The 25,815-nt window shown below is 40.7% G+C and overlaps 1 protein-coding gene across 2 annotated transcripts in view; it reads left to right on the forward strand.

Annotated features, from left to right (window-relative positions):
* The window catches only part of ATP13A5 (ATPase 13A5), a 124,316-nt gene that overhangs the window by 65,184 nt on the left and 33,317 nt on the right, over positions 1-25,815 (forward strand). For both annotated transcript variants that reach the window (XM_032298225.1, XM_032298226.1), the window contains exons 12-21: positions 2,236-2,406; positions 3,727-3,884; positions 6,355-6,543; positions 10,635-10,696; positions 12,761-12,911; positions 15,189-15,272; positions 15,908-16,064; positions 18,654-18,771; positions 22,624-22,748; positions 23,845-24,005. In XM_032298225.1, the coding sequence (XP_032154116.1) occupies positions 2,236-2,406; positions 3,727-3,884; positions 6,355-6,543; positions 10,635-10,696; positions 12,761-12,911; positions 15,189-15,272; positions 15,908-16,064; positions 18,654-18,771; positions 22,624-22,748; positions 23,845-24,005 (1,376 nt within the window). The remainder of the gene's footprint in view (positions 1-2,235; positions 2,407-3,726; positions 3,885-6,354; positions 6,544-10,634; positions 10,697-12,760; positions 12,912-15,188; positions 15,273-15,907; positions 16,065-18,653; positions 18,772-22,623; positions 22,749-23,844; positions 24,006-25,815) is intronic.

Below are 25,815 nucleotides of genomic sequence, written 5' to 3' on the forward strand. Positions count from 1 at the left end.
TGCAGGGATTTCTCCAAGTGATGATCTCACGTTGATATCCTGTCAGACAAGCTTATCATCAGTTGATAGGTCAGATCTTTTTCTCTCTTCCTTTGAGCCTTTCTTCCTCTCTTTTTATCATCCTCCTTCTCCCTTTTCTTCTTTTACTTATTTGTTTACCCATTTATTCAAGAAAAGTTCAGAAATGCCTACTATGTGCCAGGCACTGTATTGCATACTGGTGTCACTAAGTTAAATGTGAAATGGTCCCTAGTCTCAAAACATTTACAGTCTAATGGTTCTAGAACTATAAAGTAAAAGGACTTGGAATTTCAAACACTGTCACCATGAGGAGGCATCTTGATCCTGCGGCCAAGGGAAGGAACCTCCATTTGACAGCACGGGGAGCCAACTGTACAGTTGATGATGAACGATGATGGTTCTGTCCTCTAAAACTCTCTCCAGCTGCCTTGGACTCCATGTCTTTTGTAGATGAATCATCCTTTCTTGGGCTCCAAAGAAAGGCCAAAATATGAGATTTCTTATTAATATGCAAATAGCATAAAACAGACTTGAAAACCATCTCTCTAAAATCATCTGACTGTTATCTCTGGAACAAATTAACCGCAAGTGACTTCCATTTCTGATTGATCAATATCTGACTGCTTCCAATTTCATTGGTTCTGTGTACAGAAAATGGTTTGCTGATGTTAGTTTAAATATATATTTTGGATTAATATTCTGTGATTCAAAAGCAAAAAAGAAAGGGGGGAGATGATCTCAAAGTATCTGCCTTTTACAAAGGCAGATTTCAAAACAGTATGGTACCATGATTTGGAGACTGTCAAAACATTCTAACCCTTCTATGAAGCCATTTAGAATGTAATTGATAAATCTACGCAATGGATGAATGCCATAATCGTTTTAAAGAAAGTGGTATAGGAACAACAGCTTGGCTAAAAGAATTTCTTGAAAAATATTCAAGATCGCTTATAACAATTTTACAGCTTCTTGCACTTTAGCATGTAAAAATACATCATGGCAGAAAATGAGTTTTGAAAACCCAATCATAGAAAAACTTGGGTGTTTTTATTTAATTCACCTGTGCATTTGAAAAAAACATGTATTTTGAAACCTATTACATGTCACTAGGAAAAATGAAGAGTATACAAATTTATATATGCCAAAGTTCTTGTTTCCAGTTATTAGCTAGAAAGATGAGACCTACACTGGTATAACTATGATTTATATAATACCATTTCCAAATTAGAAATATGACACATTATCTTGCTAATTGAACGTTTAGTAAAAGACTGATGGAATTTTAAATTTATTCTATTACTCTTTAAACCTGAGAGCGAAAAACTATTATTAACATCTTTATTTGGTCTCTGAAATTTATCCTTTTTGAACTCTGAGCTAATTTCTTTGTACCTTAAATATTCTGTCTTACAGCCAACTGGGAAAGGAAAAAAAAATGCTACCTACAAAGAATGGGAGTCAATAAAAGGAAATGCAAGAGGCCTAGTTGAGCTGGGGCTTGTGTAGGAGAATGACAGGCAATGATGCTTGAATTGTGGTAGGCTTTGACAATCTAGCAGTAGACTTTGGCCTTTATTCAGTAGTGGCAATGGAAAAGCCTAAGGATTTTGAGCAAAAGAATGGGATGATCAAAGTGGGGCTTGAATGGGCTCCATCAGAAAACGATGTGGAGTAACTACTGTTTTCTCACGTTCCTCCGTGAGCTTATGAGGGCAAGAGTTCTGTCTCTCTGGTTGTTCATTCTGTTCCTAGAACCTAGCACAGTTCCTGGAACAGAATAAGCACCTAAAAATAGTTGAATGAATGTGTGAATGAGTGAACAAATGAATACATGAGTGAATGCAAAACAAACAGTAATTACTATTCATGTGCTGGAAAGCTCCTTCATTGCCTAAAATAGTGCTGGGTTTAATTAATACTTGGAAGAATGATTAAGTGATAATTCAGCCACAATAGGCTGCTTTCAAAATTATGTCAACAAATGATCCAGGCCAGGTATAGGATAGATAGGCAGGTCTTACCTAAATCTTTGCACTAGAATCAAGTCTACCATTGCTTGCACCACTGGCATCTCTGTGAACAGTCATCTGACTCATGGGACGGGCACTAACACCGGATGAGTTGCAGTTTGTATAATTTCTTGAAACTAGCATGCACCAGTTCTAACTAACTACCTGAGCTGACACAGATTCAACAAAATACAATCCTCTTTAGGAGAAAGTATACCTGTTACAAAGACACCATTGCCCCAAATGGAGAATACTGTGCCTTGGAAATGTCACAGCCTGGAGGATTATCGGAGACATGTCCTCTTCTGTGGAACAGAAGTTATCCAGGTCAAGTCCTCTGGGCAGGGACCTGTAAGAGCAGTCGTATTGCAAACAGGTTAGTGGATTCCATTTTTGTAAGTTTAATTCATGCTTGAACATGGGGAGAGTTGGATTAGGAAAATTTTGTTTAGGATTTTGGAGTTTGCCACATTCTGGTAGTAATAGAACATTTTTTTCTAAACAGACACTTATTATTCTAAAGTGTCATTTTTTTTTTTATTTTTTTTTTTTTTTGAGACGGAGTTTCACTCTTGTTACCCAGGCTGGAGTGCAATGGCGCGATCTCGGCTCACCGCAACCTCCGCCTCCTGGGTTCAGGCAATTCTCCTGCCTCAGCCTCCTGAGTAGCTGGAATTACAGGCACGCACCACCATGCCCAGCTAATTTTTTGTAGTTTTAGTAGAGACGGGGTTTCACCATGTTGACCAGGACGGTCTCGATCTCTTGACCTCGGGATCCACCCGCCTCGGCCTCCCAAAGTGCTGGGATTACAGGCTTGAGCCACCGCGCCCGGCTAGTGTCATTATTTTTAACTGAATGGTTTATTGTTAAAACCCTTCTATGTGATGAAGAGTATGCGTAGGTGAAGTAAAATTTGTCAAAGGTAAAACTATACTCTTATTTTTGCTTATGACCATATGCTTCTTCTGTCTCCCTTGACACCTCCTCTGAATGATTACAAAAAGAAAAAAAATTCAGCCACTATGATTATGAGGAATTTTTCCTTTCAAAGAGTTGCTTGCTAGGCTGTATGTCAAACTCACTAGTGAAGAACTCTACCTGGGTGTCCTACAGACAATGAATTTGAAAGTACTCATCCTCCTGTATTGACTTTCTCTGTTAACGACATCACCATCATGCTGGTCTCTTAATAACATCTCTAACTCCTCTCATTTTCCCATACCAAATGTGGCACCAAATCTGGATGATTCTGCAAACACCTCCTGAGTCCCAGTCTTTTACATGACATAACACAATGAAGGCCTTCTATGACCTGGTCCCAGCTCTCTGTTCTAACCCCTGAGCTGTGTTTTTGCCATCTGACTTATTCACAGATGCAAAATACACTTTAGACAGTGATGTCTGTATGCTTTAGTTTGGTTTATGATTTGGTTGTTCTGCATGATTTTTCAAAATTAAAAATATCAACCTTTTTTAAATGTTCAAACTAGCTAGCAGGCACTAGACATTAGAGCCTGTTGTCTGCATGGAAGCTCATGGTTACAAATCATGAAAACCACCTGAATACTCATGAAATGATTAGGTAGCAGGTTAGAGAAAACTCTGCTCTTTGCCTCAAAGACAGTAAAGCCATTTTTAGGAGACCAAGTGTCCATCAAGCAGCCTTACTTGATCTGTGACTATCTTCATGCAGGTTACAATACAGCCAAAGGGGACTTAGTGAGATCCATCCTCTACCCTCGGCCTTTGAACTTCAAACTATACAGCGATGCCTTCAAGTTCATGGTGTTCCTGGCCTGCCTTGGTGTCATGGGTTTTTTCTATGCCCTAGGGGTATATACGTACCATGGAGTAAGTACTGGGGTAAGGCTCTTCAATAGTATAGCTTCTGCGAAGAGCCTGACCTAACTCAGAAGGTTGTATTAGGTTATGTCTTGATCCTATCATTCTACAAATCATTATTGGCCAAGAGAGCTTTCTTAGACAGCAGAAATATTCTCATGCCTAGTTTGCCCCCAGTGTTTAGGTAATACCTAAAACACCATGCAACCAGTGGGTTTCCCATGTGTTCTGGTTAGGGTCTGAAATGAAATCAATTTTCTACTTTTATAGACCTGGTACCTCACGAGATATCTACTCCTCTTTAAGCTACAGAGTTTCAGGTTTCATTTGGATGTCTCTCGCCATAGAATGGTGGCTGGGGAGGGAAGGGTTGTGACTAAAGACCTCTGAGATCCTTTCTGGTCCTGAGAGTCTGATTTTGTTGTGAACCATGCAGTCTCTATATAAGAAATGCTGGGATCATAATAGTATGAGCTGGTAGGGAGGAAAAGAGAATTGTGAATAAAACATCCAAACAGGTGAAAAGCTGTGAGTGGCCTAATTACAATGTCCAAATTGGTGGCATCAATGTGTGTGTGTGTGTGTGTGTGTGTGTGTGTGTGTGTGTGTGTGTGTGAGAGAGAGAGAGAGAGAGAGAAAGAGAGAGAGGGAGAAAGGGAGATAGAGAGAGAGGTGGGGAGCGAATATTGGCAGGCAAGGACATAGTCACAAGAATTTCAAGGCAATGTTCATGCTAAAACTTAACTGCTGAGTAGTTATTTCAATCTGAAATAGCACCCAGGGAGCATTTCTAGGTCAAGGGAGGCCCACAATGGGGCCTGTGAGAGTTAGGCAGAATGTCAAGGTCACTGGGGCTGGAATTTGAGGGAGTATGCCAATTTAATCTGAGGAGCAGGAGCATTGAGCAGAAAAGCAGGAAAAGGGCTCATGGAAGCCCTGGCAGTATTTGAGAAGGAGGCTTCCTGGGAAGAACTTAACATTCAATACACACTGAGGCAACAGACTAACAATCCCAGACCCCATCTTCTTTTGGGTCAGAACCTGTGACTCTGATGGCTGCCTCTATCTGCACTGGCTCAGCATTAGACAAGGCCCGGTCCTTAGGGTGAAAACTCTTCTGTGTCTGTGGTTGGGGAAAGAAGGGAGTAATGAATTTTGTGATAAATTAAGATTGGGCAAAAGATGTCCCCAGTGGACATTGCTACTGAACTTGAATCCCATGTTTCTAATACTCAAAAAAGCAGTTATGGCTAAAATGATGGTTAATTTAACAAAAACACAGGCAAGGTTGTAGAGGGTAGAACAATTAATATCTAGAACATGTGAGGAAAACAAAACAATTAACCCTGTGATTTGACCTCATCCCTGACCTTAACTGAGTCAGCCTCCTCTACAGACCTGCTGTATTAGTCTATTCTCATGCTGCTGATAAAGACATACCTGAGACTGGGTAATTTATAAAGGAAAGGGGTTTAATTGACTCACAGTTCCACATGGCTGGGGAGGGCTCACAATCATGGTGAGAGTGAATGAAGACCAAAGTCATGTCTTACATGGCGGCAGGCAAGAGAGCTTGTGTAGAGGAACTCCCCTTTATAAAACCATCAGATCTCATGAGACTTATTCACTATCATGAGAACAGCACAGGAAATACCTGCCCCATTATTCAATTACCTCCCACTGGGTCCCTCTCACAACACGTGAGAATTATGGAAGCTACAATTAAAGATGAGATTTGGGTCGAACACAGCCACACCATGGCACCTGCCAGGCATCCTGATTTCACAAAGATTGACTTTATAATAAAACATACTGGTCATGGCTTTGTACCCTGGAATCAGACAGACTAGGGTTCAGGTTTTTGTCATTTACCTAGTATGTGGCCTTGGGAAAGTTATTCACTTGTTAAAGCCTCAGTTTCCTTACCTGTTAAATGGAGAAAATAGTAGTATTTACATCATAAGGTTGTTACAGAAAGCAAGTAAATAATATATGTAGCCTAATACAATGTCTGCTCCAGAGTTAGTATCCAACGAGAGCAAGCTAATTTTAGTATTGGCTTCCCAGTAGTTAATAATATATGCTGAGATCTTGGCAGGATCTTGGTCCTAGTTTTTAATCATATTGCCATTCATTCAATCTATGTACTGAGCACCTCCTCTGTGCTAAATCCCATGCTAGGCTCTGTATCTAGAGATCAGTATGGAGATCCAAAGATGAGCAAGCTGTAGCTGCTGCACCCCAAGGAGTTTGTAGCCTAGTGAGGGAGAGAGATTTATAAACCAGAAGTTAGGAGACAACATGCTCATTCCTTTGGCACAGTCAAGAGAATACTTGACCTCACCAAGAGAGCCAACTCACTATTAATATTTGGAACATAGATCTCTAGAGCATCTGAGGTATTGCAGGAGAAAGGTTCTAGGAAGGGTGCCAACCTGCTGTGCCCGGCTAACCTGTATAAATGTCTCTCCTCTCCCAGATCCCTCCAAAAGACACTGTGACCATGGCCCTGATTCTCCTTACCGTGACTGTCCCTCCAGTGCTGCCAGCTGCCCTGACCATAGGCATTGTGTATGCTCAGAAGAGACTGAAGAAAGAGAAAATCTTCTGTATCTCCCCACAGAGAATCAACATGTGTGGGCAAATAAACCTCGTGTGCTTTGACAAAGTATGATCCAGACTTCCCAGGTTTAAGGTTAATGATTTCAAGGCAGAGTGGAGCTGGGAAGAGCCTCAGAAAATGTCTAGTCCAGTGTTCCCCTTTTACTGATGGGAACGTTGAGGCCAGAGAAGGTCACAGAGTGAGCTAGTGCAAGATCACATTCTAGAAGCCTGCTTTGCTCACCTCTTAATATTAGCAGCTTAGCCACCACATCATGAATTTTTTCTTCTGTGAAATTTAATAATTTGTGTGCCTGGTTTGTGGGTTTTTTTTTTCCATCTCTTACTATAGTAACTTCTATGACTGACTGGCCTTTTCAGGCAAAAAATGTGAGGAACATTTCTGTTTCCTGAAGTGCTTCATCCAGAACATCAGTGAATGTGTTTCCTCTCTCCTCCTTTGCTTCTTTTAAGGAAAGGAAGGAAGGAAACAATGACGCTGTCTATACACTCCTGCCCCTTTGCTCCTCCAGGGCTTATGACTCCAGGCTAGGTTGTTTCTGTGCTTAGGGACCTGGAAAGGTGGTAGAGGAGGCGCATATGCCACATGGGGAAGACTGCTGTCATCAAGCAGGTCCTGAGACCCGCCCCCCTGACATGACTCTCCTATGGGGTATCTGGAGGACTTCAGCATCAGATGCCTGCTGTAAACAGATCCTGCCGTCAGCTTGGACAGGCCAGTTTAGCTGCTGTAAAGCAATGAGCCTGGCTGGGTCCCTCTTGTCTTCAGTTCACATGCATTTAAATAATTTATTAGGGCTTTTGCCATTTTTTGGCAGAGAGCCACTGCTGTGTACAGTGCTGGTAGAGAGACCCATAATGAGTCATTCCTAGCCCTTGAGAAGCTTCCAGTCTAACTGAGAAAGTGGGAAAATGGGAGTGTAAATGGTGATCATGCTGTGAGTTGTATGTTTAATAGAGATCTGAGGAAAGCATGGGGCACAGTTACCTGCCACAGGTTGGAGGCCACCTTTGAGCTGTAGCCTTGGTTGTTAGAATAAGCCCTGGGCTCAGAGGTGAGCAGCTGGGAAGCACAGGGGTAGAAGTGGCCCATGGCATACAGGGAGCAGACGACTGTGGGGTATGGCTAGAATATGGGCCGGTAGGTGGAGAATGAAGTTGGGGTGAGGGCAATTATTAAGGGCTTCATATGCCAAGCTAAGGAGTGGGTCCTTGTCTTGAAGCAGAATAGGGGCCCTTATATTTTAAGACTAGTGACATTTTTATAGGTGTTTTATATCCCACCAAGGGCAACTGATGAGAAGGGATGGAAGGGAAATGGGACTGAAGAAAGAGGCCATCTGGGGACGACAGAAGAGATCATTGTTTGTCCCAGACAAGAAGGACAAGAATGGAGAGTAGAGGACAAATGGGAGGGACACCAATGAGTAGACTCGACCAGGCTTCGTCCCCAGGTGAAGGGGGTATAGCTTTTAGATTATGTCAGTTCTCTTTCTGTTTGTGTTTTGTTTGGCAAAGAAAGTTCTCACCACCAGTCAAGAACTAACAAGGTTAACTTCATTTTAGATTCATAGTCATAAAACACCCCCTTGGAACATTCTCTAATAATAGGGATGCCTGTTACTTCCTCATGAGCCTCACTGGTGTGTAGAATACAGGAGGGAGATTTATGAAATATGTCCATTACATATTCATGTTTCTTTTTTCTGTTTCTTACTTGTTTATTTATTTTGAGACAGAGTTTTGCTCTTGTTGCCCAGGCTGGAGTGCAATGGCATGATTTCAGTTCACCACAACCTCTGCCTCCTGGGTTCAAGCGATTCTCCTGCCTCAGCCTCCTGAGTAGCTGGGATTACAGGCATATGCCACCATGCCTGGCTAATTTTGTATTTTTTAGTAGAGACAGGGTTTCTCCATGTTGGTCAGGTTGGTCTCAAACTCCCTACCTCAGGTGATCTGCCCACCTCAGTCTCCCAAAGTGCTGGGATTACAGGCTTGAACCACTGTGCCTGGCCTGTTTGTTTCTAAAATGAATTTTCCCCCAGGCTATTCATTTTATTTCCTGTATAAAACCTCTCCCTCCACATCCTTATGTCCTCATCTGCCAGGATATCTGAGAGGCTGCTTTTAGGTGTCCTTGGTCAAACTCTGCAGGATACGATGACATGTGACAGTGCAAAAAACTCGGTTGAAAATTGGCAAAATGAGAAGTCTAACCCAGAATTTGGCACTGAGTTTCTGTGTGACTTTTTAAGAAAAGAAGATTCAACCACAATCATCTCTGAGTTTCTTTCCAGCTTTCACATTATAAAATTCTATCACCATCAAGTTGGAATAAAACACTCCGCCATTAATTGAATTTTCATCTAGTGTTATTTTCAGTTTCAGAGATATCTATCACTGGGTTTCTGAGTCCCTTTGTTCCCATATATATTTCTGTTTTCTATTGGTTTGTTATAACGTCTGTAAGACAAGTTCTTTCTTTTCATTCAATTTAGCCCAAGCTTGAGCTTGTATTTATGCTAAGAGATTTTCTCTTTCCATCTTATTCCCCTTAGAACCTCAACTATAATTTTGTTTTCTCTCTATTTTGGGTAAGTTTTATTGTTTAGGGGTTATTTTCATCGAGAAATAACATGGTCTAATTTCTTTGTTGCTGCAGTATCATCTCTGTTTCCATGTTCAAAAGACTGATGTTTAAAAACATCATCAGGAAAACATTTCAATTTGAATTAAGTTGCAAACTCTTGTGAAATGCAACAACTCGAGGGGATTTGGAAACCAAACTTGGTGGGGTCCTTTATAAAGTGCAGAAGAGAAATGAAACAAAGAGCTGCTTTTCAAAAAGTTGTTATTTAAGAAATAATTCACTCGTGTGTTCGTGCCTTCTTTGTGAGGTTCAAATAGATGAATGAAATGGAGATTTCTTAATTCTTTAAACTAGAAACCCAGAAAGAACTTTGTCTTTCCACATACTGTGTATGATTCACTTAACGTTTTCTAGTTTGGCGGAAGACTCCAGAAGGGCCGGATTCTGGTTCTGCCTTTCCAACCCACAGGCCACTATGACGTCAGGTTCTTCATTTCACCTCTAACCTGCCTCCAATCTGTTAACTCAGTTGTGAAAACGGAAAGCACTGTAAACACTTTGCAGTAAGGCATCATGCTAATGGATGTGCTGTAATGATGGAGGATGCCATTTGATAGAAAACTAGGAAATTCAGCATCTTTCATAGAGACAGCCTTAAAAAGTCGTGTCAGAAACTTGGGTTTTAGTGTAGAAACAGGGTATTCTGCCATGCTTGGTAAAGCTCAGGTTTGCCCTGGCAGTGCTGAAGCAGCTGTAGCCAACTCCACTTACTCTGGGTGTTAATCGGGCCTAAAACTGTTAGCCTGCTGCATCAAGACACCAGAGTCTGTAATTAATGAATGCGTGTGAAGCAGTGAGGAAATTAAAAGTGCTGTGATAGTACTCAGTTCCATCATTCTTTCTCTGTTACATTATCTGACAAATACTCTCCCATAGTATGGCAAATCAAATCTCTGAGCTATTTTCCCCTTGATCTAACAATAAAATCCATTTGTGGGCATTAATTAATATTTATTATTGGCACTTAATTTATCTCTCTAGTCTCAAAGTCCTTTATCAACATTTCATTATCAATCTGGACAATCACTGTGTCACCCATATTTTTAGAAAATTACTGTGAACCAGATGGCAAACTGTGAATTGAACAGTCTTGAAAATAAAGAAAAAAGAATTTCTGAGCTCTGCTTTGGCAAGACTGCAGGTGCCAACTAAAAGTCAGACTTGAGCTGGTTCTTGTACTGAACCTCTCCCGATTAACAGCAGCAAGTCATAGCAATAAACGAACCAAAACAAAGCACTTGCATTTTTTTCCTCATAATTAGTAACTGAAATCACCTAATTATCGACATGGTCTTTTGGGGATCATGTATCACCTGCTTAGTTCTTCTCGTAGGTACTCATCTTTGATTTTAAATTTGGTACTTACAAACAAGGTATTTAGACTACTGGATCTACTATGATCTCTTAAAAGCTTGGGTTTTGCTTAAATTACAATATAATTAAAAGGTTTACATCTTATGCTAATATTGATTTCAATTTTTATTCAGACTGGCACTCTCACTGAAGATGGGCTGGACCTCTGGGGGACTGTCCCTACTGCTGGCAACTGGTAGGCCTCTTATGTGAAGATGGAATGTGTGTTTGGTGGAGTCACCTGGATGATACTCAAATCCATCTTTTGGGTGTTAATGGATGAATGTCCCATAAAATATATATAATAATTGGGTGGAACTAGTTTGTAATATCTAATTTGTTTAATTAAATGAATTCTAATTTCAGAATCAGACAGGGAAAGTAGGTCTTCAAAATCTACATGAAAAATGGAATAGGATGAGGTGGATAATTAAGGAACTAAATGAGACAGAGAAGGAAGAGTGAAATGAAGACCATGCTTAATTAAAAGCTACCAAGACTTCCTGGGTGGCTAGTGCAGGCTCGTGTGGTGAGAAATCTGGAAATGTGGTTCACAGCCTAGCGGGATAAAAAGGTGCAAATACCATTGCCATGTGTGTACCTATGCAACAATCCTGCATGATCTGTACATGTACCCCAGAACCTAAAGCACAACTCAAAAAAAAGGTGCAAATATGCCCACCTCTGATGTACAACACAGGCCATAAAAGTTGTTACTATTAAGGCAGAAATGTCAGAATGGAGGAGAAATAGAGACTATTTGATATAACACATAGTCCTGACTTTTATGTAATAACATGGTGGGTAAAGACAAATCAATTTTGAAGTTTGGTGAATCAAAGAAAGCTACCTGAAGGACATGGCACTTCAGATAAATTTTGAGGGGCATGCGGCTAGAATTTTTATAGCTGTGGGCTAAAAGCTGGCACTAGGGAGGAGAGGACATAGATATCTGCTCCAGAAAGAGCTAGAGAGTGGAAGGAGGGCCCCTGGAGGGTGGATCTCCTCATGGTATCTACCTCTGACTTCTAGCTCCTTCTGTATGGGCTAAGACCTGCCTTCTCAATTTGAGTGGTGATGGCCTCTGCTCTTAAGCCATGGGTACCTCATTTTGGCTCCAACAGTGGCTGAGGCAGCCATCAGTGACAGAAGACACTTTTCAGGGGACGCTCAAGATGATGAAGGGGGCAGGTACAGCATGTCACAAGCTAACAGCGGACAAGCAGTGTGATGTTGCAGAAGGTACCCTGCACTGGGTGGCAAAGAACACCTGAGCTCTAACCCTACTCATGTGTCTCTGCTTCTGGCTGCTCAGATGTCCATCCAGCCCTTGGTCCAGACAGACAAGGAATCTATTGGCCAGAGTAGTGAAAGAGAAAAAAGATGTCCACAGTTCCCACCCCTCCATCATCCTCCCTTGTCCCTGGTACTCTGAAGCTTTTTGGAGGGCAGGAACAATGACACAATCACTATTTAGCTGTAAGGTGGGAAGAGAGGAAGATACACTATGCCAGTTTGTATTATCAAAGAGAAAAAGAGGCTTTAGAGGTGGTATGTCCAGGGTGCTTCATGAAGTAGGGGCAATCTCTAAAGTGATGAGTAGTGAGAAATGCTTCCACATCCATGCAGCCTAATTTCCTGCTCCCTAAGTAGCCCTAGAGAATTCTTGCCGAGGGTGCATGACTTTTTGTGGACAGCTCTGCAGAGTTTTCAGGTATGACTCTGAGCTGCCTGTTGATGTGCCTTCCTACAATACTGCCATTATGTGGGCTGACTTCAAAATTGCATGACAAAAGTCCCTGCAATTCTATCCAAAGCCTCTGAAACTGTTATTGATTGGCCAGTGGCAAACTCTGTTGAGAAGAAAATTCATATCCAACTCAAAGAAATGTTTTTACAAAGATCACTCTGTAGGCACAACACCCTGTTTAAAAAATAATGAAACCAAGTGGGTAGGGGCTTAAGCGCAGGGAAGTCCCTGGACAAGCATAGCAACAGCAAGAAGTTTAATCTGGATCTAGAGTCCAGGGTATAACGGACGTTAGTAGGAGTGGGCACTGTAAGGTAAGGTAGATCCGAAGTGGACAGGACTTTGAATACCAGGCTAAGGGGCTTGGACTTTATCATATGGAGCATGGGAAGCCATGGGAAGGTTCTGAGCATGAACATTAAGTGTTTGAAGCTCTACTTTAGTAAGATTTAAGAGACAGGGTATGCAAAATGATTTTATCAAAGACTTTAATGTTACCTTCTCTACCAGCTTCCAGGAAGCCCACAGCTTTGCCTTGGGCCAGTCTTTGCCATGGGGCCCACTGTGTGCATCCATGGCCAGCTGCCACTCTCTGGTTCTCGTCGATGGGACCATCCAGGGAGACCCTCTGGACCTCAAAATGTTTGAGGGCACTGCCTGGGTAAGGTGATAGTTTAATGCAATGATGAGAACATGAAGAAATCTTTACTGGGAATGCTGAAGCTTTTCTAATTTTTGTTAAAACATGGAGAAGATTCATAATAACGTAGAATGAGTGTGTAATGCTACCAGAATTTCCCAACCTCTGCCCCAAAGAATTCTGTTAATGGGTGCAACATGAAATAGGCATCCATTATTGAACAAACTTGGGAACTGTTGTTTAAACAAAGTTAAACTCATTTCTCGACTGCATGATTTCTTTAATATACTGTGATCCTTTGTGGATATTCAAGAGGGGATATGAAATGCAGCATTTTCCAAACCTATTGGTCCTCAAAAACCTTATTGACACCCATAACCTAGCATGTTCTCCAAAACATCATTGTTTTCCAAAACACTATCAGAGAAACAGTAGCCTGAAACAGTGCTCTCCAGTGCAGCGGCCACGAGCCATATGTAGCTACTGAGCCCTTGAAGTGTGGCTACGCAACTGAGAAACTGCATTTTTAATCTTATTTAATTTTAAGTAATTTAAATTCAAATAGCCACAAGTGGCTGGTGGCAACTGTATATTGTAAAGCACAAGTCTAGATACCAAACTGGAGGGCTGCATTCCAACTGGTTCCATCTCCTGAGCTGAGTGCGAATGAAAGCGGAAGGATATAAGCCCATACTGGAGGCTGCTATCGTGGAAAACTTCATTTCACCACTCTCCAGCTGTGTGATCACAAAGCCAGAGCGAAGCCTGAGTCTGTGACCTCATCCGTACATTAGGGGTAATAATGCCTCATTCACAGACTTGTGAGCGCTGAAACTATGAGACTAAAGTGGCTTTGAGCACAATGAAGAGCCAAACAGGTACAGGGTGTTCACTCATTAACCAGTTCGTTAATTGCATCCTGCTGCCCTCCAAAGAACATCCTGAAGCTACGGACAATGCTGTATAAATGACAGTACAGCAGTTAAACATTGCCGCAAAAGAATGGAAACAAATGATTGCAGGGAAACAAAGCACACCTAACAAAGAAGCTAATACAGATATATAATAAAGAAATTTTAATTTTCTAGCAGGTAAATCAATGAAAGAGGAAACCTCGTAAAAAGGGAAACCTCTGATATCAGTAAGTTAAGACAGAGCATTTGCTGTGGAAAATATTTTGACATAGTGACCAATTCCCTGGATTTTAATGGAGAGGAATCAGTGTACTTACTGTAAGCAATGTCCTTGCCAGAATCACTGGGACTGACACAGTGATGAGTTGCACAAGATCATTTTATATCTGGCTTTAGTCCTGGACCTAACTACATCCCCCTCTCCATTATAGGAAGGTTGATCTATCTTTACAAATAACATACTTGTTTGGAAATATAAATCTTTAGTGTTAGCTCTGAAAGAACTGTCTGTAAAAATGGTTATATCCATCCTAAACAAAGCATAAAAATGCAGGATTATTCACTGAGTTTAGAGCTGAGTCAGAAACTGTCTTGAGCTGAATATCTTTTGGTAACTGGGAAACTTCCAGTCCACATACAGAGAAGGGAAACTGTCCTGTTAGACTGTCAAGAATTTTAGCATTTGAAGGAATGTCAGAATATTTTTCAGAAGAAATTGAGACTAGAAAAATGAAATGATGTCCCCAAGATGAAACAGGTAAGTGGCAGAGTGGAAACAGACTATCTCCTGTTTCCTGACCTCTACTATTTCTATGCATGACTGTCTTTCCCATATTTTAATATTGGTTAATATTGGCTTCTCGGAGGTATTAACTTCTGTTGTAATATCAAAAGAATTCAAGCCATTTTCAAACAGGCTTTCTAATTTGCTAGCAGCGAGCATTCTAACTTCCTAGTTAACTCAAGTAAGCTAGCAGCATAGGTATAGTATGAAGACCTAGTCTCATGTTTGTCTCAGGACCCAGTCCCAACTCATCTGAGAGCCATGGTGTTCAGCAACATTGGAGAACACAGCTCCACATAATCCCCCCTCCAGTTACTAGATGTAATCATTTAGAAAGATCCACGGACCTGTAGCTAGCACTTCTTCCATCAATTACTTCTTAAAATGAATTCACACATTTTTGGCTTTTTTCATTCTAGAATAAGGCCCTTAATATGAATCGACACAACAGAAATTTGACAATGGCAATATTAAGATAATTGGGCTGGAAGAGAAAATATGTTAAAAAAGGGCTTTGAAAAGATTATTGTGCATATAAGAGGTATTCCTTTCATACTACTTTTCTTCAAAGAATCTTATAAATGTTTTCATTTTATACAGAAAATGGAAGATTGCAACATAGACTCCTGCAAATTTGGGATGTCAAATTCAAACATCATAAAACCAGGACCAAAAGCCAGTAAGGTATTATTTCCTTCTTTAAATCATATAGCTCGTTCTGCATAAAACTGGTGAAACATTTCTGACTTTCACATAGTGTTCATAGTCCTATTATTTTGTCTTATCCCAACACTTTCCATGGTTGGTTTGCTCTTTCTTTCATTCCTGAACTTATCTATTAATTTATTCAGCAAACACAACCTGTGTATGCTAGAGTATCGTGCTATGTACTAGCAGATAAAGAGGTTTCAAAACAAGACACACTTGGCTCTGGATTAGAGGAACACACAGACTGGTAGAAAAATCAATACAGGTGCAAATAAGTGCAACACAATGTGCCAAATTCTATAATCAAGGCTGAAGGAAGGGCTTCAAGAGTCCTGACGTGGGAGGGAATACTGTTTCTGGGAGATAAAAACACTACAGAGGAGATGACCTGTGAGCTTGTCCTGAACGGTGATTAGGATTTCTCTAGGGGAAGGTCCTTGCAGACCAGACAACTTTTTGAGGGAGTCGCTTTAAGGCAGCAAATAAATAAAGTGACAAATACACTACATCAAGATATCCCTGGGCTCGCTGCACAGTAAGTTTTTGTTGGTATGCATTTGGAAATATCACTTAGCAGCCTGTTAAGCTCCCTGTTGTTGATGGGCTTGCAGAGTCTGATAGAAGCCATCACCACCTTGCGCCAGTTTCCATTTTCCTCAAGCCTGCAGAGGATGTCCGTGATTGCTCAGCTAGCTGGAGAAGACCACTTCCACGTCTACATGAAGGGTGCCCCAGAAATGGTGGCCAGATTCTGCAGATCTGAAACAGGTACTAAGTGACACTTACCTTTTTCAATAAGTAAAATCCTATTTTTTTTTTTGAGACAAGAGTCTTGCTCTGTCCCTGAGGCTGGAGTGCAGTGGCACGACCTCAGCTAACTGTATTCTCTACCTCCTGGGTTCAAGTGAATCTCCTGCCTCAGCCTCCCAAGTAGCTGGGATTATAGGAGCACACCACCATGCCCGGCTAGTTTTTGTATTTTTGGTAGAGATGGGGTTTCACCATGTTGGTCAGTCTGGTCTCAAACTCTGGTCTCAAGTGATCCACCTGCCTCAGCCCCCCAAACTGCTGGGATCACAGGTGGGAGCCATAGCGGTCAGCCAAGACCAAATACATAAAGCCAACAAACACGGAAAGCTTTGCAATCAATGAATGTGGAGCTGCTTGTTTCCTGGGTGGGTAGAAAGTAGGCCCAGCAGATCCTAGTAAGCAGGGGTGAGACTTTCAAGGCGAGAGGTAGCAAGTAAATATCCGGCAATGGGTGCAGTGAAAAAAGTACAACTACAATGGGGCATCTGGGAAGGAGAATAGATGTGAAGCTTGCATCGGGAGCCAGAATAGGGAGCTACTGAGGGCCAGAGAGCTAGGGGAGGTGTAAATGAGGGAAACGAAGGGAGAGGTCTCGAGCTAGGTACGTTCTGCAGATATGGCTACTCTCACCTCCAGGGAGGATCAGATAGATGGATGGGGGAAGAATATAGAAAAGACAAATATCTTAGAAATAAAGCTGATTAGAGTAAATTCGATGGTATTCGAGCAAGATAATTAATCATTTTCACAGCAATTTCATCTTTCTGGGCCAGATTTTGAGCTGATTTTTATTGCTTTTTAGTCTTATAAACATATGCACTCTTTAAGTGGCAGCCAGGTTTTTAAGAATATGGTTGCATTCAAATGAGTTCATTTGGATAAAATTGGTCTTTTTTCTTCTGATTTTCATGTGACTTTCCTTATAATTGCTGATGGCCATCAACTTGTGCAGAGAATTCTAGATTTGGCAAATGATTACTTTAACTTCTCTATTGGGAGTCTTTTTTTAACCCTTAGACGTAGCCCCTTTTCTTCTGACTTTGATCTTCAGCATAGCTCTCATTGACTCTGTCCTTCACTGATTACCACATATACTGTGTTTGTTTTGTTTCAGGTACGCGGCTACAATTGAGCATCTTCTTGACATTTAAACTGGTATCTATTGCCTCTGCTCTCTCAGTAAGGATTTGGGTCTGTCACTTGGCACTCATTATTCTGGCAGCTCTTTCAAGTCTTCCTGTGGTCCCAACTTCCGATCTTGGACTTAAGCTAATACCGTCTTCAGTGATTTCCACCACCACCCTACCCCATTTTTAGAAATAGCAAGCTAAGAACTTTCTTGAAATTAGATTCCGACCTCCAGGAGTATTTTAGAATTACAGAAAGTCTGAAACAAATGGAGACAGAGAGATCTGGAAACTTCTCATTTTATGGATGAGAAACTGAGGTGCAGAAGAGAGACTTAACATGACTAAGGTCCAGGTGGAAGTGGAATGGAGAATAGAACTTAGTCGGTTTGCCACCTAAGCTACTGCACCTTCCATTGTTCTGTGGTTCCATCTGATACCCTTATAGGTGCATCGTAAATCATAAAGATCTTACAAACATAGTTTTGATTGCCACGCTAAAACACACAAATATTGGCATTGTGTCATCTTTCACCTAAAGCAGGAGTTGGCAAACTTTTCTGTAAAGAGCCACATAGTTCTTACTTTAGGCTTTGCAAATCACACGGTGTCCATTTCAATTACTCAACACTGTTACTGAAGCCTCAAAGCAGCCATAGACAATGAACAACCAAATGGGCACGGCTGTGTGTCAGTAAAACTTCATTGATAAAAACAAGTTGTAGACTAGATTTAGCCTGTACATCCTAGTTTTTTGACCTCTGATCTAGAAGATCAGCTGTTTCTCTCATTTTATCCAAGTACTCATAGTCCTGAGGTCTGTTCTTACTGAACCTACTCGATGTATTTGACACCCAGTTTGTCTGAGTCGGCTTGTGCTATTATAACAAAATACCATAGATGGGTGCTTGAACAACAGAAATTTATTCCTCATGGTGCTGGGGGCTGGAAAGGCCAGGATAGAGGTGTTGCCCAATGTGGTTCCTGGAGAGGGCTTTCTTCCTAGTTTGCAGATTGTTGCCTTCTTGCTGTATCCTCACATGGTGGAAAAAGATGTGTTTCCTTAGGGCATCAATCCCATTCATGAGGGCTCCACCCTCATGACCTAATTACCTCCCAAAGGTCTCACCTCTAAATACTATTGCATTAGAGATTAGGCTTCAGCATATGAATGTTGGAGGGACATATTCAGTTCATAACACAGTAGATGACCTGCACAGCTTTGGCATTTATTTCCATCAGAATAATAAGAACACACCGATGAAGTTGTTTGTGGCCTTCAGCTGAAGCTCTAAGTTTTCTATTAAAGCACTTTTATGGAATGAAAGTTAAAACAAGGTAGAATGACTGCATCCTGGAGTCTTGCTTAGACCAGTCTTCAACATGACCTTGCACTTACCTGTTCCTTCTACTCTGACAGTGCCCAAGAATTTCCCACAGGAGCTGAGGAATTACACAGTGCAAGGCTTCCGTGTCATTGCTTTTGCCCACAAAGCCTTGAAGATGGGAAACCTTTCAGAAGTGGAGCACCTAGCCAGGTAAGGAACTCAGAAATTGTCACTAGAGCAGGCTCTGCATGCATGAAGTGTGAGTCCTGGAGATGAACATTTCTAATCACCTGGAAGGCTCTTAGAGATGGAGAATTAATCTTGTACAGTCCCCTGATTCAGAGATGGACAACTGTAGGTAGTACTGAAGAGTACTTGCTCAGGTCACAGTGCTGGTTGGTGGCAGAGCAAGGATGGTACTTGAGAGCTCTGACTCGAAGATACCAGCATGTTATCTCTGCTTGGCACTATGTTATGCCAACTTTAGTCTCAGCTCTCATTCCATCAAAACAACCAATCCTCCTTCAACCTCAGAGCATTATGTGACCAATTGACTTGGGTACCCCATACACAGAGGGGTTCAGAGAGGGAAATAGTTGGTACTTTGAAAGATTTTCAGAATCCTTCAGACATGTTTTTTTTCAGTACTCAATACTACAACACCTCCTTTCTATCTGTGAAGGTAACAAGTGCAAATTGAATTACTTGTGAGAAATAAAATTCAGTATTCTTAATTGAATTTTTACTGGGATAAGTTATCCTCATTAGAGAATAATTTATAAATTATTTTTTATTTCAATGTTCTTCAGTTTTTAAAGGCTATTTTAAAATTATCTGTGACAAAGGAGTAAAAAAATTCTGTGGAAAATTGAATAGAAGACAGTCTATTTATTTCTTACATTGGATTTGTGTTGCTGGTAGATGCCTATTTATATACAGCTAGCCACTTCACGTAAGATACTGATATCCTTGGTTTAACATTATTATTTGCAACCTAAGTCCACTGACTCTAAGTTAATTAGTAAACATAGTCCCTTCCTTACTCTGTGCTTTTTTTTGCCATCTATAAAATATGCAATTGGATGATCTCCAAGGAGGCTTTCAGCCATGACATTTTAATATTTGAAACAGGATCACAAAGCTCATTTTGAAATATATCAATGGCATTCTCAGATTTAACATTCCAGGTATTAGCTATTCTTGAGCAAACATAAAGGTCCAGACCACATAGGATTTGTAATTTTTTAAACACAAATTTGAATAATCAACATTAAGGACATGTGTGAAGAAAAGATCTATGTAGCTAGCAATGGAGTGTAGCCATCACACAGCTATCACATACAAATGCAGCTGTGGTGTTCACATATAGGAGCCATTATTATAAATAAAACAAAATGAGAAAGTTAAGATAAAATGTGCTAGATTTCCTACCATTCCAGGTTTTTTCAGGGAATATCAGGAGCCTACTATGTTTGTTAGAATTTAATTACTATTTTCAAACAGGGTAAAAGGAAAGGGTTTTGATTTTTCTTAGAATCAAATTCTATTTAGCAACATTTTCAACTAGAAAAATTTAAAACTTCCTAAAAATTGGAGTCATAATGCGGAAGTAGAAAAGTTTCTTGAGATGACTTAAAAAATCACCCCAAACTAAAACAACAGGAGAAATACTTCATCAAGGGTCACCCCTTCATTGGTTTAGCAAATTTGTATTGAACTTAACTATGTGTCGGTTGCTCAAAGAACTGAGGATTTATTTGGAAGCGAATAAAATAAAATCCTTGCCCTCACGAATCTTATATCCTAGTTGGGGAAATAGATAATAAAATAAACCCATAAAAGATTGTCACACTAGTGGTTCTTAAATGATCTGAGGGGGAAAAATATAAAGTAAGTTAAGAGGACTTTTTAAAAAAAGACAGAGAATATCATTTTGCTTGGGCAATCAGCAAAGTCCTCAGAGGAGCAACACTGTAACAGACATCTAGTAAAATAAGAGAGCAAGGCATGTAGATATCCAGGGGAAGAGCATTGCAGGGAATAGAAATGGTGAGTAAAAAGACTGACACAAGCACTGCTGGGCACGTTGTAGAGTACAAGCAGCCAAAGTGCCCAACGTAGTGACCGAGAAGAAGCATCGTAACATAGAAACAAAGAATATTTATGTGTTTTTGCTTTTGTTGCCTGTGCTTTTGGTGCCATAGCTGTGAAATCATTGCCAGGACCAATGTCAAGAAGGTTTCTCCCTATGTTTTCCTCTAGTAGCTTCACAGTTTCAGGTCTGTGTTGAAGTGTATACCGTTTTGAGTTGAATTTTATGTTTGGTATAAGAGTCCAATTTCATTCTTTTGCTGGTGGATATTAAACTGAAAAGCTTTGCACAGCAAAGGAAATAGCAGAGTGAAAAAGCAACCTATAAAATGGGAGAAAATATCTGTAAACCATATATCTGATGATAAATTAATATCCAAAGTGTATAGAAGACACAATTCAATAGCAAAAATCAATAAATAACCCAATTTAAAAATGAACAAAGGCCCTGAAGAGAAATTTCTCCAAAGAAAACATACAAATGGCCAACAGATATATGAAAAAGTGCTCAACTTTACTAATCATTAGGGAAATGCAAATCAAAACCACAATGAAATATCACCTCATACCTGTAAGGATGGCTATTTGAAACAAAAACAAAAGAAAACAAGTGTTGACAAGGATATAGAGAAATGGAACCTTTGTAAAATGGTACAGCGGCTATGGAAAACAGTGTGAGGGTTCTTTAAAAAATTAAAAATATAATGACCATATGATCCAATGAGCCAAAATCCCAATTCTGAGTATATATCCAAAAGAACAGAAATTGGGATCTCAAAAAAAGGTACCTTCACCCTAAAGTTCATTGCAGCATTATTTATAATAGCCAAGATACGGAAACAACCTAAATGATCATCAGTGGATAAATGGATTTTTTAAATTTAGTATATACATATAATGGAATATTATTAAGCCTTTGAAAAGGAGAAAATCTTGCCATATGAGACAACGTGAATGAAACTGAAAGACATCAGTGAAATAAGCCAGTTACAGAAGGACTAATACTGTATGATCCTACTTATCTGAAGCATCTGAAATAGACGTATTCGTAGAAGTAGAGAGTAGAATGGTGATTTCCAAGGGCTAAGGGGAGGGGGAAATAGGAAGTTGTTGTTAATGGGTATAAAGTTTCAGTTATGCAAGTTGGATACATTCTAGAAAAGTGATTTTAATGTGCATGCACACACACATGCAAAACAGGGCTGAGGGAAATTTTCTGAGGTGATGGATGTTTATTACCTTGATTACAGTAATGGCTTCACAGCTGTATGTATATTGTTCAAATCTATCTCCCTGTAATCTTAACACCACAGTGCACAGAAAAATGAACAATGAAGGATCAAAAAAGAGTTCTTGGCCCCCAAATCCACTTATTAAAAAGCCACCCAAGATTCATTCCATTTCAGAGGACAAGTCCTGTGTAACTGATGCATCCCAATTAGACTATAAGCCACCAACTTCAAATTCTGAAAACTGTTCAGAGCCCTGTCTGATGTCAACACATATTACTGAAGGTGATAGAAAGAGGCTAAGATGAATGACACCATATACGGCTACCACTGTAGTATCTTGTATGTATGCAGGATGCACTTACTAAATGCCAAATAAGCTGAAACAGTTGCAAACTCAAAAAAGAGAAAGCTCTGAGAAATTAACAAATAAATATATTTGATTAGCATTATATTTAAAAACCAACAGAATAGTTGGAAGATAAGCACACTGTTTTTAAAAATAAAGTTGAAAACTAGAAAAAACAAATTTAGAAGTGGTTGCTCTAGGAAGGAGAGGGGTGAGGTTGTGTGGAGACACAGACTGTTGGTTTTCATTATAAGCTTTTAAGTTCATTTTGATTTTTAAAATGTGCTGTATTACATTAATAAAAATTATAAGAAAATTTTAAAAGAAGAAATAAATTGAACTATTGAGGCTATGTAGGTATACTTTAATATTGATTTTCTCCTGAATCCAAAGAGAAAAAGTGGAGTCAGAGTTAACATTTCTGGGACTTCTCATCATGGAGAATCGCTTGAAAAAAGAAACCAAACCAGTCTTGAAGGAACTAAGCGAGGCCCATATCAGGACTGTGATGATTACAGGTATGTGTTTGTTTCTAGGGGCCTGGCAAGTTGATTGCAACCCAGGCATAAGAACAAGGTGTGTGAGCTGAGTGAGTTCACGTGACAGAGACAGAGAAAAATGTTCTCTGTCGAATTTGTTACCCTGTAGTCCCTTACCTGAAAATATGTGCACCTCCCCTGACAGGACCAGAAGCTTTGGTGGTAGAATGGTGGTATCTCATTCTCTTAGTCTAATGATTACCCCTCCTGGCCAGGATCTGTGCAGTACCTATAGGCTCACTGTAAATGAGCAAGAATGGGTGTGTTCTCATCAAGAGACCCAATGATCCCTCTGCATAGAGGATTGAGTCTCTTGTTGATGGTTCTCTAGGGCAGGAGGGCCAGGCACGGTGTATGACCATCAAACCCACGCTCAGCCTGACCCTGTGTGTTCTTTGTTGGTTTCTAGATCCCATTGATGGTTTTAGGCTATCAGACTGAGTTCACACTATATTCATTACTACGAGTTGTCTGTCTTTTAAAGATTAGTCATAGATGCTTAAACATTTCTTTCTTTATTCACGTATGTTTTAAAATAAACAAAGGGGCCAGACATGGTGGCTCATGCTTGTAATCCCAGCACTTTGGGAGGCCGAGGCAGGCAGAGTACCTGAGGTCAGGAGTTTGAGACCAGCCTGACCAATATGGTGAAACTCTATCTCTACTAAAAACACAAAAAATTAGCCAGGCATTGTGGCGTGCGCCTGTAGTCCCAGCTACCTGGGAGGCTGAGACAGGAGAATCGCTTGAACCCAGGAAGCAGAAGTTGCAGTGAGCCAAGCTCGTACCACCGCACTCCAGCCTGGGCAACAGAACGAGACTCTGTCAAAAAAAAAGAAAAGAAAAGAAAAGAAATAAACATGGGCAGGATGTGATGCTAGTATATTGTGAGCGGGAGATGGGAACATAGTGTTTGCCCACTAGGGGCAGTCTACAGCAGGGAGGAAAATAAAATAAGACAGAAAGCAGTAAATGCCACCAAAGAACACTAAGCAAAGTGAGAAAGGGAGACCTCAATTCTTGTTGCTGAGGGGAATTTTGTACATAAAGCAAGGAAAGTTTCTTTGTCTTCTAGGTGACAACCTAGAAACAGCCATTACTGTGGCAAAGAATTCTGAAATGATCCCTCAAGGCAGCCAAGTGATCATTGTTGAAGCCAATGAGCCAGAAGAATGTGTTCCTGCCTCTGTGACCTGGCAGCTGGTGGAGAACCAAGAGACGGGACCTGGGAAGAAAGTGAGCAAACGTTAGGAGGCCCCTCCGTGGGCCTAGACTGATGGAATACAATCCTGGCACTGCACAGCCTTCTCTCAACTCCAGAAGTCAATCCCTCACATTTGTCCAGAGTTTTACAGTTTGCAAAGCATTTCCACCAGCTCTGGTTGCCTATTAAAATCACCTGGGGGAGTTTTTAAGCTTCCCAATGCAGGCTTCACCAATTAAATCAGAACCCCTGGGTGGGAGCTGGCATCAGGTGCTTTTCTGGCGATTCCAGTGTGTAGTCATGGCTGAGAACTACTGATTTACAGTCACATTTTCCACTTGGTCATTAAATAACCCTCTGCAATTGGGCAAGCCATTAATTTTACAAATGAGAAAACTGAGGCTCAGAGAAGTAAGCTGGCCCAATACAAAAACTGGTGAGTTGCAGAGCAGGAAAGCAGACTTAGGTTTTTGATTCCACACAGATCCATGGACATTTAGATTGTACTATACCTATGGCAGGAAGCTAACAGAGACTGGGCTTCTCTAGATAGAAAGCTCCTGGTGCTCTTGTGACAGAAGAGCTCTTTCAGATGACGACAATGGGCTGTAGCCTCACATTCCATCACTAAAGGTAACACCCATGCTTTTCTGTGACTTCAAAGAGATGGCCCTACAGGAGATGAATTACAAAAATGCTGCCTTCCTCCAGGCTTTCAGATTGTTAAGTATAGAGTTGGCCTTCATGCAGTCAGGAGTCTTTGTGCAGTACACAAACTGCACAGCTGTACAGGGTGGCCCTGCCCCTACCCTGGGAAGAGATGGGTTAACTTACCTCAAACTCTAATTGCATGGGCTGTGAAAGATGATAGCTGTCTCTGCTCTCAGATTTCTGGTGCTTATTTCCTTGCGCACCTACTTGCTTCTGCCATGGTGCATGCTGCCTGCATTTCACTGCATGCTGTAACTCAAGTCCTTTGTGAATTTCAGCTAACAGTCCACTCACATTACTCATTCATGAGTTTAACGCCTCTACGGAAGTTTTGGTCCCCACCAGGAGAAGCTGTATCACAGTTTCAGGCCTTCCTCCTCCCTGGATTCCTCCACCATACTTCGCCTCCCCACATTTCTAGTGCAAGCAAAAGGAATTCCTCCCCTTACCTGAGAAGGGATGCTTTAGAACATGTATTTTGTTGGTTATTTTGCAACTGGGGATAGAAAGGAGGGATGTGTCATCTTGCCTCCCAATTCGGCACAGCAAATTTTTTTTTCTTTCACATACAGTGCTTTCTCTGAGATGAAGACCTCTGATGAGTAAAATTTTCTCACCTCTTGTACTATTTGAATTTAGAGTCCTAAACACAAATGGAAGGCTCTCTGAGAAATATTGCATGAAAAAACCATGATTAATTGTTGATATAATGAATGCACAGGCATTCAACAGATGCTTTCTGCCTAACTGGGAGCCAGGTAGGGCTAGAACAAAGCCAGATAAATACCTTGACAGGTGAAAGATAGGAGGAAAAGGGTCTTGGAAAAGGAGTACTCCTGGTGCTTTGGATGTAGAGCATGGAAGAGAATCTAGGAACCATGATAGAAGGGGTTACTGTTGAGGTAGGGTCATAACAAAGGTCAGAGGCTGCATGCTAAAAGGAGTTAGACACTGAAGAAAGAGTGCCTAATTTACAGTGAAGACAATGAGAGTTATTTTCGAACAAATAAATGGTAAGAGATCTTAGAAAATATAAGGTTGCATGAGGAAAAGAAGGAAGAAGAGGGAAGAATTTTCCTGTTCTTACTTGTAATAATTAACTGGGACCTAGGAATAGATTTCTTCAGCAGA

This window comes from Sapajus apella, unplaced genomic scaffold, assembly GCF_009761245.1.
Source record: "Sapajus apella isolate SASKATOON/1434 unplaced genomic scaffold, GSC_monkey_1.0 scaffold38, whole genome shotgun sequence".
Classification (NCBI taxonomy): domain Eukaryota; kingdom Metazoa; phylum Chordata; class Mammalia; order Primates; family Cebidae; genus Sapajus; species Sapajus apella.